Source organism: Oryx dammah, unplaced genomic scaffold (genome assembly GCF_014754425.2).
Source record: "Oryx dammah isolate SB20612 unplaced genomic scaffold, SCBI_Odam_1.1 HiC_scaffold_27, whole genome shotgun sequence".
NCBI classification, from domain to species: domain Eukaryota; kingdom Metazoa; phylum Chordata; class Mammalia; order Artiodactyla; family Bovidae; genus Oryx; species Oryx dammah.
In genome coordinates, this window is record NW_024070211.1 from 17,837,825 (window position 1) to 17,853,388 (window position 15,564).

The following is a 15,564-nucleotide window of genomic DNA, read 5'->3' on the forward strand; positions in this document are numbered from 1 at the left end:
TCTGAATTTGCTGAAATTCCTCTTAAATTTAGTATTTTCATAGCCTCTCACAGCTGCAGTTTCATCGCTCTGTAGACTAACACACTTGAGGGCAGCAACCAAATGTTCAGCACAGAGCGTGTCACATGATTGATGCAAATTAAATGTTAAATAAGTGACTCAATTTGAATAGCAGTAATTCGTAGCTTGGTAATTTGGGTTTGGAATGAGGTTTTTTTTTTTTTTTTTTTTTTTTCCCCTAAAGGAAAGACTGGCTGAGTAAATCCCTGTTTAGGGACATACTTTTTTTTTTTTTTTTAACTAATTGGAAGAATAAACTCCTCTACAACTCTGATAATTCAGAGCCTTCATTTCCAGGGCACTTATGCCTACTTCCTCCTTGTTCTTTACCAAGCAGCATTATTCACTGTAGCTTGACTTTAGTCTAAAATATTTATTTAGTAGTAGGTTTTTGCACTTCCAAGGTCATTTGGGGGAGCTGCTGTTTTAAACAGTATTAAGTTGTAATAATTTTGGAAGTCTTTTGTCTGTGCATGATTTGCTTACTGATTTCACTTATTAAAATAGAAAAAGTGTCAATGAAATGTAGTTTGCTTGATGATAAATGACTAATAATTATTTTTTCCACATCTTATAGTGATGCCTCAGTGTGCATCAGGTGTGTTCTCAGATTTAATCTGTATCTATTTATAAATATTGAATATTTAGTTCTTTATTTTAAAGGAGAAGCTATTGTCCATGATGAGGGTAGTAACTTTTTTGATGATGTAAGTCATCTGGGACTTAAGTGATGGGAATTTTGCCTATTGTCTTCTCTCTTCTTACCCGTCCCCCATTTTCAACTATCAGTCTGAAACTCCATGTATTGATCCACTATTTACCCAAGAATTAGAGATCTATTTTCAATGAATTGTTTCTGCTAAAGCAGTCACTTTTCCATTTAGTTGAAGTGTTTAAAGATCACTTCTGTCTGAAAGGATGACAACAGCTCATAGCCTCACAAAAGCTTGTATTGTCAATGTGATATAGCTTGGAAGAGTTTTAAATATACAAAGTCTTGGTTGTTACCCATAGTGATTTTCTGCAACAATTTTTATGTAAAAAGAAGAAACTCGCTTTGTATTCCATGCATTGGAGCTTTGTGCTGTGTGGACATTGCTCCTGGTCACTGAGAGTGCTGCCTATGATGGCATTTTTCTGTCGTAGTCGGCGAGGCTCTGGCCTGGGCAAAAGAGGAGCAGCTGAAGCTCGTCGACAGGAGAAGATGGCCGACCCTGAAGGCAACCAGGAGACGGTGAACTCTTCAGCTGCACGGACAGATGAGACTCCCCAAGGAGCAGCAGGTAGACGGGCACTTCTTAGGCCTAAAATGTGTTTATGTATCTTGCAGCTTTATTTGGAGATAAATTACTATCTAGGTATACCAGGTATAATGGAAGAGAGGCGACAGCTACATCTTAAGATGTTAATAACCATCAAACTTGTTTTCTTTCCTTTTATAGATTTGGTTTTTGATTACTTGTATTCATTTGTTTTTTTGTATCATTTTTTTTTTTTTACAAATCCAAATTTGTACTAATTAAGTTCAAAGGGCTTTTAAGAAGCAGAAACTCCCTTTCTGTTTAAGCTTCTTAAATATTGACGGGTACATTTAATAGTTGCCTGCTGATTTGCTTGAAAAAATTAAATTCATAATAAAAATGTACGGATATAGTTTAAATTGCTTCATGCATGTGCAGATTTTAATTTAGAGTGTTACAGTCTGTAAAAAATAAATATTTGGTTTGAACGCAGCTTTAAGAAATATATTCCTATTTTTATGGGTTTTTTATTCTTGATATCTTAGCACAGCAAAAATTAAGTCACCCCACACCAAGTATGTATCCATTACCAATGCATAAAGCAGGCTAAGACTTCAGTGTTTGATTGTGGCTAACAAGTTTAAGAAGTAGTTTGTTATAAGCATTTGTCACTAATATTAAAACAGATACAAAAATATTAAAATTCAGCATTATGAACATATGGTTATAAGTCCCTTAAATCTAGATAATATGTATAACTATAGGTGTAGGCATATATATTCTTTCTTTTGAATAAAGTTCTTTCATGTATTATCATTTAATATCAGAATAAGTGCCAGTTTTCTTTATTGCCTACAAGTCGATCATATGTCCTGGTTTGACGGGAAGGTTCTGGTTTGCCCACTACTGTCCATCTTTTTTGCCTTTTGTCTCAAGTTTCTGTCCAGCTTAACATCTTTACCAACCAGTCTTTCCTGGTTTTGTATAATAAACTACATGGTGAACTTAACAGCATCTCATCTGATAGTGCCTTTCTCCTAGAATAGTTTTTCTGAAGGGTTAAGTGGTAGAGTTTTGGAAAAATAAAGTGCATCACACGTGCAGCTCGTTGAAGCTCTGCGTAACACAGCTGATGCTGCAAGTCTGAATATGGAAGTAGAGCAATTCCTGTGTGGATGACTCTTCGAGATGGAGCTGCTGAGAGTGTGTTTAAAGTGGACTCATTATGATAATTATAATAGCTAACATTTACACAGGGTACACCCCATTGCATACACACTATTAAGCATTTTACATGTATTCTCATTTAATATTTGGAGCAACCTGCTGAGGTGTGAGCACTGTTATCCTCATTTATAAATGAGGAAAATTGAAATACAGAATGGTTAAGCTTGCTAGGATTACAGGCCTGGATGTGTGACTCTTGAAGTGCACAGTTGTAACAACAGCTGTGTTGTTCTGCTTCCCCACGGTTACTAGTTGGTTTAATTCATATGAGTGTAATTGGAGGCCAGAATGAAGGGGCGGTGTGTAAAATTCTGTTCCCTGGTATATTCACCTAAGAGGATGAAGGCTTTAAGGGATTAGATTCATAAGATTGCCCTCCTTAAAGGCCTGCCTCCATATTTGAAATTACAGTGTAATCTCGGTATTGTCCAAGTTTATGTCAAAGATACATGTGGCCTGTTCGCTGATGTTAGAAAGCACTAACTTGATTACATTTTGGAGGCTCCATTTGTATACTGTGGGGCTTTCACTGCCAGTTCACTCAGGTAGTTCTAGAGGAAGAGGCAAACTTCTTACAAGCTCTATATTAAGTTCTTCAGTATAATGTGCTTTAGTTTTTCAGTATATAAAATTGGAATTTAAAGAAAATTGTAACACTTTTTTTTTGTGTTGAATATTAATTGATGGTGTTAGTTTAGAGCATCTTTTAGCATGCACCTGTATAATGTGTAATCGTATTCTCAACAACCATTCTTTTGGCCTTGCTCAAAAGTTTTCATGACACTAAGAATGTATTCTTGTTGCCTCCTGTACTTGGGTATCTGGTAAACCCTTAGCCATTCCTGTAAAAGTGAATTCTGTCAGCTTTAACTGTATATTGGAAACTGCCTTACATGGTACTCTGATTTGCAGAGACTCGATGGGCAAGATACCAATTTAAAAGAATAGATTGACATCTCTTAAAATCTGAGATTGGATTTTTTTTTTTTTTCTTTCTGCTTGATTACCTTGTTTTTATTAATGCATTGTGTCTGGGGATGGATTTTGTGTGTATAGCCCAACATTTGATGTGTTCATTGAATTGCTGTGTCATTGACTCCTAGGAATGGAATACATTTCCTTACCTGCATGACTACAAACAGCCACTCATAGGATAAGCTAGTTTGGTTTATCTAATTTTGTAAAACTTACAAAAAGGGAGCTACAGTAGGCAAATGCTTATTAATATTTGTTTTCAAAGGTATGGCTAGCTCAGCTGGTAAAGAACCCGCCTGCAATGCAGGAGACCCTGGTTCTATTCCTGGGTTGGAAAGATCCTCAGGAGAAAAGGGATAGGCTACCCACACCAGTATTCTTGGGCTTCCCTGAGGGCTCAGGTGGTTAAAAAAATCCACCTGCAAATTGGGTGACCTGGGTTTGATCCCTGGGTTGGGGAGATCTCCTGGAGGAGGGCATGGCAATCCACTCCAGTATTCTTGCCTGGAGAATCCCCATGGTCAGAGGAACCTGGCGGACTCTAGTCTGTGGGGTCGCAAAGAGTTGGACACGACTGAGTGACTAAGCATAACACATACATCAAAGGTATGGCAGCTCGAAAGGATCTTTTGCTTTGGGTTCAATGATTTGTGTCCAAATAGGCACTCATCTCAATTAAAAATGAGAATATCCCTGCTGCTTCTTGTAGAGGATCTGTGTCTCCCTGAATGTTGGGACTGCACTATAATAATCTTAACAGCTCTTTTAATTCTGTGCTTTTACAAGTTTTATGTCTCGGTTAAGGTCTTTGTAGCAGGGCAGTTTGAGGTGTTTATTATTCATTATGTAAATTCTTAGAATACTCTTTTAAGAAGTAACTTAAACCTTTAAAATCAGAAGTTGTAAATCTCTAGAATGGTTTAAAGTAAAACCAGTAGACCCTCTTATAAAACCCTCCAGCATTACCTTAAGTGAACTTTTACGTTTTTTCTTTAAAAATATGTGGTTCCAGAGTATGCTTTTTGAGGGGAAGAAAATACATAACAGCAATTTTGTCTATCACAACTTTGTATTTGATTTCCACAGTTTGTAAAAGTTTCAAGGCAAGTTTAAGAGCCACTTTGCTAAGTTAATAATAATTGGGACCCAATAGCAGAATTGGTTGGAGAAGGCAATGGCACCCCACTCCAGTACTCTTGCCTGGAAAATCCCATGGATGGAGGAGCCTGGTAGGCTGCAGTCCATGGGGTCGCTAAGAGTTGGCACGACTGAGCAGCTTCACCTTCACTTTTCATTTCATGAATTGGAGAAGGAAATGGCAACCCACTCCAGTGTTCTTGCCTGGAGAATCCCAGGGACAGGGGATCCCAGTGGGCTGCCATCTATGGGGTCTCACAGAGTCAGACACGACTGAAGTGACTTAGCAGCAGAAAAATTGATTAATATGGTTTCTGTATAATGTGAAAGAGCCAGTGTACATAAATTAAAAATTAGTACTGAAGAATATATTGAAGGTGCTGATAGTGTATAGTTAATAAGAATACAGCTTGTAAAGTCAGACTTCCTGGGTTCAGATCTCATATCTGTTGTTAGTTTTCTGATCTTGAGCAAGTACACACAAAGCCTAGGTTTCCTCTTGTAATACCTCTTTGGTTGTGAGGAAACATATGGACACATTCTCCATGGAGTTAGCATTTAATTAGTACCTTTAGGCAGCATTACAAAGTATAGTCATGGTTATTTCCAGTTTTGTTTTATTTTTGTTTGTTTGTTTTCAACAGATATGAAGTTTACTAAACTCTGATACTCTTTATATTACCATTTCTTCTTAGCCTGTAACTCTGAACCAGGGGGTTGCCAGCATTTTCTGTAAAGGGCCAGATAATGGATGTTTTAAGCTTTATATAAGCTCTGTTGGAACTACTCTGTGGTTGTAGCACAAAAGTAGCCACAGTTAATAGGTAAATTAATGAGTTTGGGTGTATTTTAACAAAATTTTATTTACATAGTGATGTGCTAGACTGGATGTGGCCTGTGGACCACAGTGTGCTGTGTTCTAAACCATACTTTTTTTCTTTTTTTTTTACAAGCTTAAAAAAAAATTCTAGTGAAATGATAGGATACTTAAATGAGGAGTGAAAAAAAGTATTATGAAAACACGGAGTTGGTGGCTGGTATATTAGCATCTCTTTCTTCAGGAAAATTTGTTATATTCACATAGGTGATCCATGTGCCTCTTTTAATAATGACAAAATTATTCGTCTTGGCTTGTGTTCTGTCATTGATCTGTCACATGGACATAGTAAAATATTGTGGATGATGTGGTCATACGTAGATGAATTGTACAAAAAATGCTTTGGGACTCACCAGACACTGAGAGGAAGGGGCAGTAAAAGTGCTAGTTTTACAGGAATGTATTTTCATCTTTTGGTCAGATTTGTAATAGAATCGACTACTGCTTACTTAGACTGAAGTATTGATCAGGTTAGCATTTGGGGTAGTAGAATGCTTCTGAATCTGACTTCTTCTTTCCTCTGTTTTTACGTATTGGTTGCTTTCTCTTTTGTACTTAAATTTAAATGTTTTGTGGTCTTCTGTTAGTTGTAATGTGTATCTTTAGTGTTTTGCCCTGAAAATAAGAGCATAATCTTTGCATACTCTTGAAGTGGAAGAAAACATGGCAAATGATTGTCTCAAGACTAGTCCAGAAATAGAGCAGATTGAAGAAGGCACACATCCCTGTGGAACATTTTCCCTATGTTATGTTTGTGATTATTTTCCTGTTTATTAAATATCACAGTGGCTTTAGCAGAGTTATATTTATGGACTTTTCATAGAGGAGTTCAGAATAAGATGAATTGAGGAACAGTTTCAGAGACAGGAGGAAACTGTGAAAATCATAAATGAGTGAAATGCAAGGCTTGAATGTTATGTTTGTTTCTGTTGTCATCAAGCCATCTTTTTTCCATAAAAGCTACATGATGAAGTCTAGAAGAACAGCTGGTGTGCAGTGTGCACGTTTGCCTTTAATGTATTATTGTCTGTAAAACTCTGCTTTTTCTTTTTAAAGATAAACCAGACATAATGAGTTTTAAATATTCTTCTCCTAACCCTAACCTTCTCCACTCCCTCCCTGCCCCCAGCCTCTAGTTCTGTTGCAGGGGCTGTAGGCATGACCACCTCTGGGGAGAGCGAATCTGATGACTCCGAGATGGGACGGTTACAAGGTAAAGACCATTATCAAGCTTATATGAAGCAATGGTCATGGGCTGCCTGTCACTGTGTTCTTTGTTGAAATTAATTTGAATAAGCTCGTATAACTATAATCTAGCAGTGCCCACCCATATCTCCAAAAAAAGCTCTTGATTTACTGATTTGGAGTTGGAAGATGACCCATTTGTTTCTTCATCTTTGCTATTTAGATAGATAAAATCTTATGTAGTATATTTATGTTGTTAATTTTTTTTTCCATTATGGTTACATATGCAGCTATTAATCAGTTAAGGATGATACTGAAAAGGGGTCGCTTCATATATTATTCTCTGGTACCTAACAACAGCACATCTGGTAGGATGCCCTTTTGCTATATTCTTTTGAGTTCTTGATCAGCTGTTTCAAAATGAATGTAGAGTATATACATAAATTCTAGGCATTATAATGTTGTAAGTGCTTTTTAAAAAGCAGCTTCATATTATGTATCTGTTGTTTACAAGTGCATGGGTTTTTTATTGTCTTCAGTTGTTTATCCAGTCAGTCCCCAATGTGAGGCTTACAAGAAACATTAATGAATGAGTTTCAGATAGTCTTTTTGAGTGAAACTCTCATGAACAGTTTTTCTCACTTTTGGAAACTGATAAAAATGATTTTTCCTGTTTTTTTAAGAGAATCTCATGATCATATCTGATTAGGTAATAGAGTGAAAATAGAGCAAATGTGCTTAACATATAACTTCTTCAAAATAAATGTTTACTTTAGGTTTTTATTGAACTATTTACATGGTTCCTGCTGGCACTGATGTTTAATATCTGCATAAAACTTTAAGATGCCCTGGAGTTGACACATATGGGTGTTATAACTTATAGTAATTGCATTAGTATATATAAATGTGGTTTTGAAAAGTTTCTTGTAGCTTCTCTTTTTTTTAAATTTTATTTTTATTGGAGGTAAATTACTTTACAATATTGTAGTGCTTTTTGCCATACATTGACATGAATCAGCCATGGATATACATGTGTTCCCCATCCTGAACTCCCTTCCTACCTCCCTCCCCATCCCATCCCTCAGGGTCATTCCAGTGCACCAGCCCTGAGCACCCTGTCTCATGCATTGAACCGGGACTAGCGATCCGTTTCACATAGGATAATATATCATGTAGCTTCTCTTAAAGTTTAAAATTGAAAGTAGAATTGTTTAAATGAATTATATGATGAATCAGTTGTTGGAAGCTTCTAAATGAGGTAAGTTGTATTAACAACTCAACTGTCCCTCCTGCTCTGCTCTTTTTCTTAGCTCTGTTAGAGGCCAGGGGTCTTCCCCCTCACCTGTTTGGTCCTCTTGGTCCTCGGATGTCACAGCTTTTCCATAGAACAATTGGAAGTGGAGCTAGTAAGTAAATACTTCTAAATTTGTCCTCTCCTCAAAACGCTTATAAGTTGAGTGCTATTCTTAAACTGTTTATCTATTCATATAGGAGAGTTTTCACTTAGGAACTTTTCATGAACTTTAACCTATTTTAAAAAATAGAGCTTGTGGATATTCTTACCTTAAATAGTAGCAACTCTTCAAGATTTTCTTCTGTCCTTTTATGTTTGATTACTAAATTGGAGCCACTGGAAAACCATCCAAAGTTAACAGCAAGACACTTTTTTTGAGCTGTAGAGGAGTAAAGACTCCCAGGTGATTACTTTGGTTATTGTAACATCTGATTGCATGATTTGCATAGATTAATGTCTTGTGTTTTTTATGGTATAATAAAATTTAACCCAGTAGGCAGTTGAGTTGATTATACAATGAGCCCAAGAGGAAAGATTTCTCAGCAGAATTACCAGTAACTAAACCCAGAAATCTTATCATATATGGTAGACATAAGAGTGACTCTTTAAGTCTTAGTTTGTAACTAAGAGTATGATTTTGCATAATTACAAATTCCATTAAATTCCGTTTGGTATAGAATACTACCTTTAGCTTCCTTAAGCAGTAAAAAATTTACATTTAAACATTTTTTAAAATTGAAGTATAACTGATTTACAGTATTGTGTTAATTTCTGATGTACAGCCAATTGACTCAGTTATACATACATTCTTTTTTACATACATATATACATTCTTTTTTACTTATCTATAATGTTTCCATAGAGTCAGTAGGCTATTTGCAGACTTCAGTCTTAATTTCAAAAACTTCTAAAGTGTACCGAAGCTTATTAGCTCTGAACTTAAAAATACATATTCATATAATTTCCAATAAAATATTCTTTTTTTAAAAAGTAATGCAGTGTGTGTATATGTGTTCATATATGTGTGCTTGAATCTTTTTTTTTTCATTTTATATATATATGTTATTGAAGTATAGTTGACTTATGTTTCAGGTACACAGCAAAGGTGATTGAATTATACATATATACATTTATTTTCAGATAATTTTCTATTGGTTACTACAAGATACTGACTGTAGTGAGCTTCCCTGGTGGCTCAGACAGGTTAGAAATCCGCTTGCAATATGAGAAACCTGTGTTCGATTCTTGGGTTGGGCAGATCCCCTGAAGGAGGGCATGACAACCCACTCCAGTATTCTTGCCTGGAGAATCCCCATGGACTGAGAAGCCTGGCAGCCTACAGTCCATGGGGTCGCAAAGAGTCAGACACAACTGAGTGACTAAGCATACGCTCACACAGTGTATACTGTAAATCTTTGTTGATTGTTGCACATCTCTTTTTTTAAGCTGTTGACTTAATATGAATAGAAGGCTAGATTTCTAATGTACTTGCATCTTAACTTGATCTTACAGAAAAACTTGAACTTTCTGACCAACCAAATACCTGAGGGTTTTAAGAAGCAGTTCGTATTTTTGTTTTTATTTTGTTTCTGCTGCCGTGTTACTCGTCTCTCAAATAACACTCTCCTGCAGAGTTCTTGAGGACCCTGGAATATTGATTTTTTTATTCAGTGCCATTTGTGAGGCACTGGGATTGTTCAGAGTCCTGAATGGGATGATAAGCAGAGTTGTTTCCCACATGGAAGCTTCCCTGTTAGAGTGTGACCCTTGCAGTAAGGAAGACAATCATTACATAGTAAAATGTCAGGTAGTGTCATTGCAGTGAAGGAAAGCAATGCAGACAACAGAAGGAGATTGCTGGTGTGGTGATAGGCCGGTTAGAGAAACCTTCTCTGAGGTGTGGGGATTTTGTGTTGAATAAAATGAAGTGAGAAAACCAGCTCTGCAGAGGATCTGAAGGAAGAAGGAGTGCATGGCCAGAGGTGGAAATAAGTCTAGTCTGCTCATTAGACTGCGGGAGGGGGATAGGAAGGTGAAAGGAAAGTGGTAGAAGATGAAATCTGAGAGGTAAAGGTACTTGGCAGGTCATGTTAGACCTTTGCAGGTCAGCAGCAAATGTGGGGTTTATCCTGAGGATAATCAGGATTTATCTTTATTATGAAAAAGATCAAACACATGAAAGTTGAAAGTATTAGTAGCATAAGTTCCATAAGCCCATCAACAATTATCAGTCCACACAACCATTGTTTCAGTTATACCATTCCCATTCCCCCAAACTTTTTTTTTTTAACTTATTCACCTGGATATATTTGAATTTTCTAACTATAAAAGTAAGGATATTAACATTTTTAGACAGTGTTCTGATTATATTAAGATCTATATTTTGCCATAAGTTAATGTGTGTGCTTTTTTTTTATATAGAACTTTGATTTCATTTATTTTGCCACTTCATTTATTTTGGAGGAAGTTTTTTTTTTTCTGGAAAGAAAAATTGTTGCAGGGCTACCTAAGCATATTATCATTAAACATCAGAACTCCATATTAACGCTTGACTATTGCACGTGGAATTAATGTAAACTATACACTAGAACCTGAGTAGAAAACAGTCACACACACCCATGCCCATGACTCAGCTTCAGCAGTGCCTGCTTTGTGGCCAGTCTTGTCTTTACACTCACCAACATCCTCTCCTCTTGGATTAATTTGAAATGAATCCTAGACATTCTATAATTTTATCTATAAACATTTCATCATGTAGCTCAAGATCAGTTCAGTCGCTCAGTGGTGTCTGACTCTTTGCGACCCCATGAATTGCAGCACACCAGGCCTCCCTGTCATCACCAACTCCCGGAGTTCACTCAAACTCTTGTCCATCAGGTCGGTGCTGCCATCCAGCCATCTCATCCTCTGTCGTCCCCTTCTCCTCCTGCCGTCAATCTTTCCCAGCATCAGGGTCTTTTCCAATGAGTCAGCTCTTTGCATCAGGTGGCCAGAGTATTGGAGTTTCAGCCTTAGCATCAGTCCTTCAATGAACACCCAGGGCTGATCTCCTTTAGGATGGACTGGTTGGATCTCCTTGCAGTCCAAGGGACTCTCAAGAGCTTTCTCCAGTACCACAGTTCAAAAGCATCAATTCTTTGGCGCTCAGCTTTCTTCACAGTCCAACTCTCAGATCCATACATGACCACTGGAAAAACCATAGCCTTGACTAGACGGACCTTTGTTGGCAAAGTAATATCTCTGCTTTTGAATATGCTATCTAGGTTGGTCATAACTTTCCTTCCACGGAGGAAGAGTCTTTTGATTTCATGGCTGCAGTCACCATCTGCAGTGATTTTGGAGCCCAAAAAAGAAAGTCTGCCACTGTTTCCACTGTTACCCCATCTATTTCCCATGAAGTGATGGGACCTGATGCCACGATCTTCGTTTTCTGAATGTTGAGCTTTAAGCCAACTTCTTCACTCTCCCCTTTCACTTTCATCAAGAGGCTTTTTAGTTCCTCTTCACTTTCTGCCATAAGGGTGGTGTCATCTGCATATCTGAGGTTACTGATATTTCTCCCGGCAATCTTGATTCCACCTTGTGCTTCTTCCAGTCCAGCGTTTCTCATGATGTACTCTGCATATAAGCCAAGATAATGCCTCTTAAAACACACATACACATAGGCACATACATCTAGATTACTGTTGTTATATCTGAAAAAGAAACCAGTAATTCCTTCTTAATAGATGCCAGTCAGTCAGATTTCCATTGTCTCAAATGGAAAAGCAAAAGTAAATGAATAAATAAATAAAGTAAGTTTCTTGTGAACTGGTAGTTGGGTCTAGAGACTTTTTCAGGTTCAAGTTTGAGTCTTTATTTTCCTCCTCTGATGAGGAAAGACACTGCCCAAGTGGTAGTGTTTTCTCATATTTAGGAAGCATACAAAGTCAGATCACCTCCTAAGCCATCAAAACTTGGTTCCTAGATAACAGGGATTACAAATGAAAGTACTTCATATCTAATGATCAGTCTCTATTTATTAGGAATAAAATAAGTAATTTTGTTGAAATATATACTGGGTCATGTCCCTGTTCTTTGCAGCCCTGTGGACTGTAGCCCATCAGGCTCCTCTGTCCAAGGACTTTTCCAGGCAAGACTGCTGGAGTAGGTAGTCATTTCCTTTTCCAGGGGATCTTCCCGACCCAGAGATGACACCAAAGAGAGAGACCCAGGTCTCCAACATGGCAGGCACATTCTTTACCATCTGAGCCACCAGGGAAGTCCTAATAAATAAATAACTATTCCTGGGAACTGAAACTTTTGGTATGAAATACCCGATAAATAAAACCCCTGAAGACCTGAATTTGAATTGGCATTATCAGTATGAACTCATTATTTTTATCTTAAAAGATTAAGTATAATCAGTTCCTAAGTTTGTCTGTTAAACAAGTCTAATAACAATGATCAATCCAGTAGCAAATACACCTACAGCTGAGACTGTGGGATCTAAACACCATTTCCTATAAAGGAAACCAGGGCTCTCTGAGGCAATGCCTGATTTCAAGTGGGGGGTTGGAGTTATTGAGCTTGACTCACCAGAAAGCAAAGAGGGCTTCAAAAACTACTGAGATCACACCAAAAAGATCAAAGAGTAGAAAATTTAATCATCAATGAAAATCACTGAAATGTCTAAAACACATTTCAACCTGCTTGACAATGATACTTAATAACAACAGCACTCTGAATGGAAAACTGGTAAATACAGGGTAGGAGATATTTTTCCTATGCCAACTATTCTCCTGGGTAACTGAATAGAAATGAGAGATATTCTTTCTATGGGCTTCGGTCCCTGGAGAAGGGAATGGCTACTCACTGTAGTATTCTTGCCTGGAGAATTCCATGGACAGAGGATCCCAGCAGGCTACAGCCCCTGGGGTCACAGAGAGTTGGACACGACTGAGTGAATGTCACTTTCATTCATTTATTTATTTATTTACTTAATCCTACAGTACAGAATTCAGCTTTACAACAAAAATAGTCTCACTGAGAAAGTTTTAATTTTGCAGTAGTTCTTTTTTTTGTTCTTGGGTTATATCTCACTTTATGGTCAGCTTTTTATATTTTAGAGTCATTTGAAATAATTAATGTTCATGGTGCCAGGTGGGTTTGGCTCCTTTGGTTTATTTTCCTTATAATTTTTAGGTATTGACTTTAAAATGTTATCTGGCTTTTATAATTCATGTTATTTACATGGTTCCTGAAGTTAGATCTATAAATTTTTAGAAGTCTTAACATCTTTTACAATCCCTTTAGCCTGTTTCCTCCTCCCACACAAATAACCTTTGTAATTTTATGGCCTGTCCTTTTGCTGTTTACTTAAGAAAACAAAAACAAATCCATATTGTCTACTTCATACACACTGCCTTTCTTAGATAAGAGTAGTAAACTTTGCTTTGCCTTCCTTTTGACAGTAAATCTTGGTGTTCACTGTTCATAGATGCTGTCCTCCTCATGCACAGAGAGAAGGGGGTGGGAAGAGAGGGAAGGGAGGGTCCCCCATGCCTTTTGTAAAGCTGTCATAATGCTGCAGTGTGTGGATGTATGGTTTCTTAACCAGTCCCGTGTTGCACATTTGGGTGACTTCCAGTCTTGGTTGTGTTGCAGTGAAATACAGCTTTCCTATTTTTTCCTTTTATCTTTAGGCTAGATTTCTAGAAAGGGGATTGTGGTATAAAGGGTCTAGGCATACAACATTTTGGCAGATGTAGATAAATCAGCCTCTTTTGGAGATTATAATACATATCTTTGGGGCTATTATACATCACCTACTTTATAGTAATAATGTTATCATGTCCCAAACAGTGTAAGCACTTCGCAGCAGTTTAACTTTTTCTCTTGCCATCCTTTATGTTGTTGTTTTGTTTTGCTTATACATGTGTTAGAAAGACAATGGGGCATCTTTTGTTTTAAAACATCCATCTTCTTTTATTTTTGCCCACATATATGTACCATTTCCAGTACTCTAACTTCTTTCCTGCAGTTCCTTTCTCCTATCTAGATTGTTTCCCTTCAGCCTAAAGAACTTTTCTTACATCGTTATAAATGCTAATAGTGATTTCTCTTTGCTTTTGTTTGAGAAATTCTTGATTTGCCTTAAGTTTCAAAAGATCATTTCCCCAGGTGTAAAAATCTCGTGTTAGCCCTTTGTAATGTCTCTTCTGGTTTCCATAGTTTCTGTTTAAAAATCTTACTATAACCTTTTCAAGGCAATTCTTTTCTCCCCTGGCTTCTTTTAAGATTTACTTTGTATTAATTTTTAATAGTTTGACTATATTAGGCCCATGTGACATTTTCTTTCATTTTCAATTTGCTTGAGTTTCACTGAACCTTTGAATCTGTGAGTTGATACCTTTCATCAGTTTTGGAAAATTGTTGGCCATTATCTCTTCACATATTGTTTCTTTATCTCATTGTCTATTCAAGTGTTCTCCTTCATTTTCTCTGGGAGTATCAGGATTGTACACGTTCAGACTTTGCACTTCATCCGCTGGGTCTCTCTAGCTCTGTTTTTGTTTTTCGCAGAATTTTTTCTTATGCGTAGTTTGAAAACTTTCTGTTGACCACATTTCAAATTCACTAATTCTTTTTTCTGTTTTCTTCTTCCATCTTTGGTTAAATTCATCAATGAATTTTAGATATCAGGTGTGTTTTCCAGTTCTAGGTAGTTACTTGATTTTTAAAAATAGATTCCAGTTCTCTTTGAAATTCATTACATTCCTTTTTGTCCATCTTTGTTTATCCTTGCAGTTTGTTTTATTTAGTTTGTATTGGAGTATAGCCAATTAACTATTTGTGATAGTTTCAGGTGGACACCGAAGCGACGCAACCATCCATATATATACATGTATCTGTTCTCTCCTAAACTCCACTCCTATCCAGGCCACCACATGTCATTAAGCAGAGTTCCCTGTGCTGTATATGTATAGTAGGACTTTTTTGGTTATCTTTTAAATATAGCAGTGCATGCATGTTGATCCCAAGCTCTTTAACTATCACTTCCTCTATTGCTTACATTTGCAATTTATTAATTATAGTTATGGAGCCTTCCCTCTGCAGTGTAGGAGACCCAGGTTTGATCCCTGGGTTGGGAGGATCCCTTGGAGAAGAGAATGACAATCCACTCCAATATTCTTGCCTCTAAAATTCCATGGACAGAGGAGCCTGGTGGGCTACAGTCCATGGGGTTGCAGAGTGTTAGACATGACTGAATGTCTTAACACAATCATAGTTACAGAATACCTAGTTTATAGTTTCTAGTGGTGTTAGCCTGCTTGTGTTGTCTCTTCCCACCTTTTGATTGTTAGTCACATACTCCTCAACCATATCTGGTAATTGATTATGTGAACTGAAGAGATCCTACATGGTATTTTCTATTAGTGTTTCCTCTTCTTCAGTGTTAAACACTGTCAGAAGCTGACCACTTTGCTCCAGTCAGGGCTGTAGCTTGTTTCATATATGGCTCATTTCACCTGTGGCTTATCCCTGTTTGTCATGAGCCTCCCAGGGGTTTTTGCAGAGGTGGGGCG

At 37.2% G+C, this 15,564-nt stretch overlaps 1 protein-coding gene across 16 annotated transcripts in view; it reads left to right on the plus strand.

The window, feature by feature from the left end:
• TRIP12 (thyroid hormone receptor interactor 12) overlaps positions 1-15,564 on the plus strand; it is a 158,851-nt gene that overhangs the window by 83,629 nt on the left and 59,658 nt on the right. For all 16 annotated transcript variants that reach the window (XM_040228161.1, XM_040228169.1, XM_040228171.1 and 13 more), the window contains 3 exons: positions 1,207-1,343; positions 6,647-6,730; positions 8,013-8,108. In XM_040228161.1, coding sequence (XP_040084095.1) covers positions 1,207-1,343; positions 6,647-6,730; positions 8,013-8,108 — 317 coding nt within the window. The remainder of the gene's footprint in view (positions 1-1,206; positions 1,344-6,646; positions 6,731-8,012; positions 8,109-15,564) is intronic.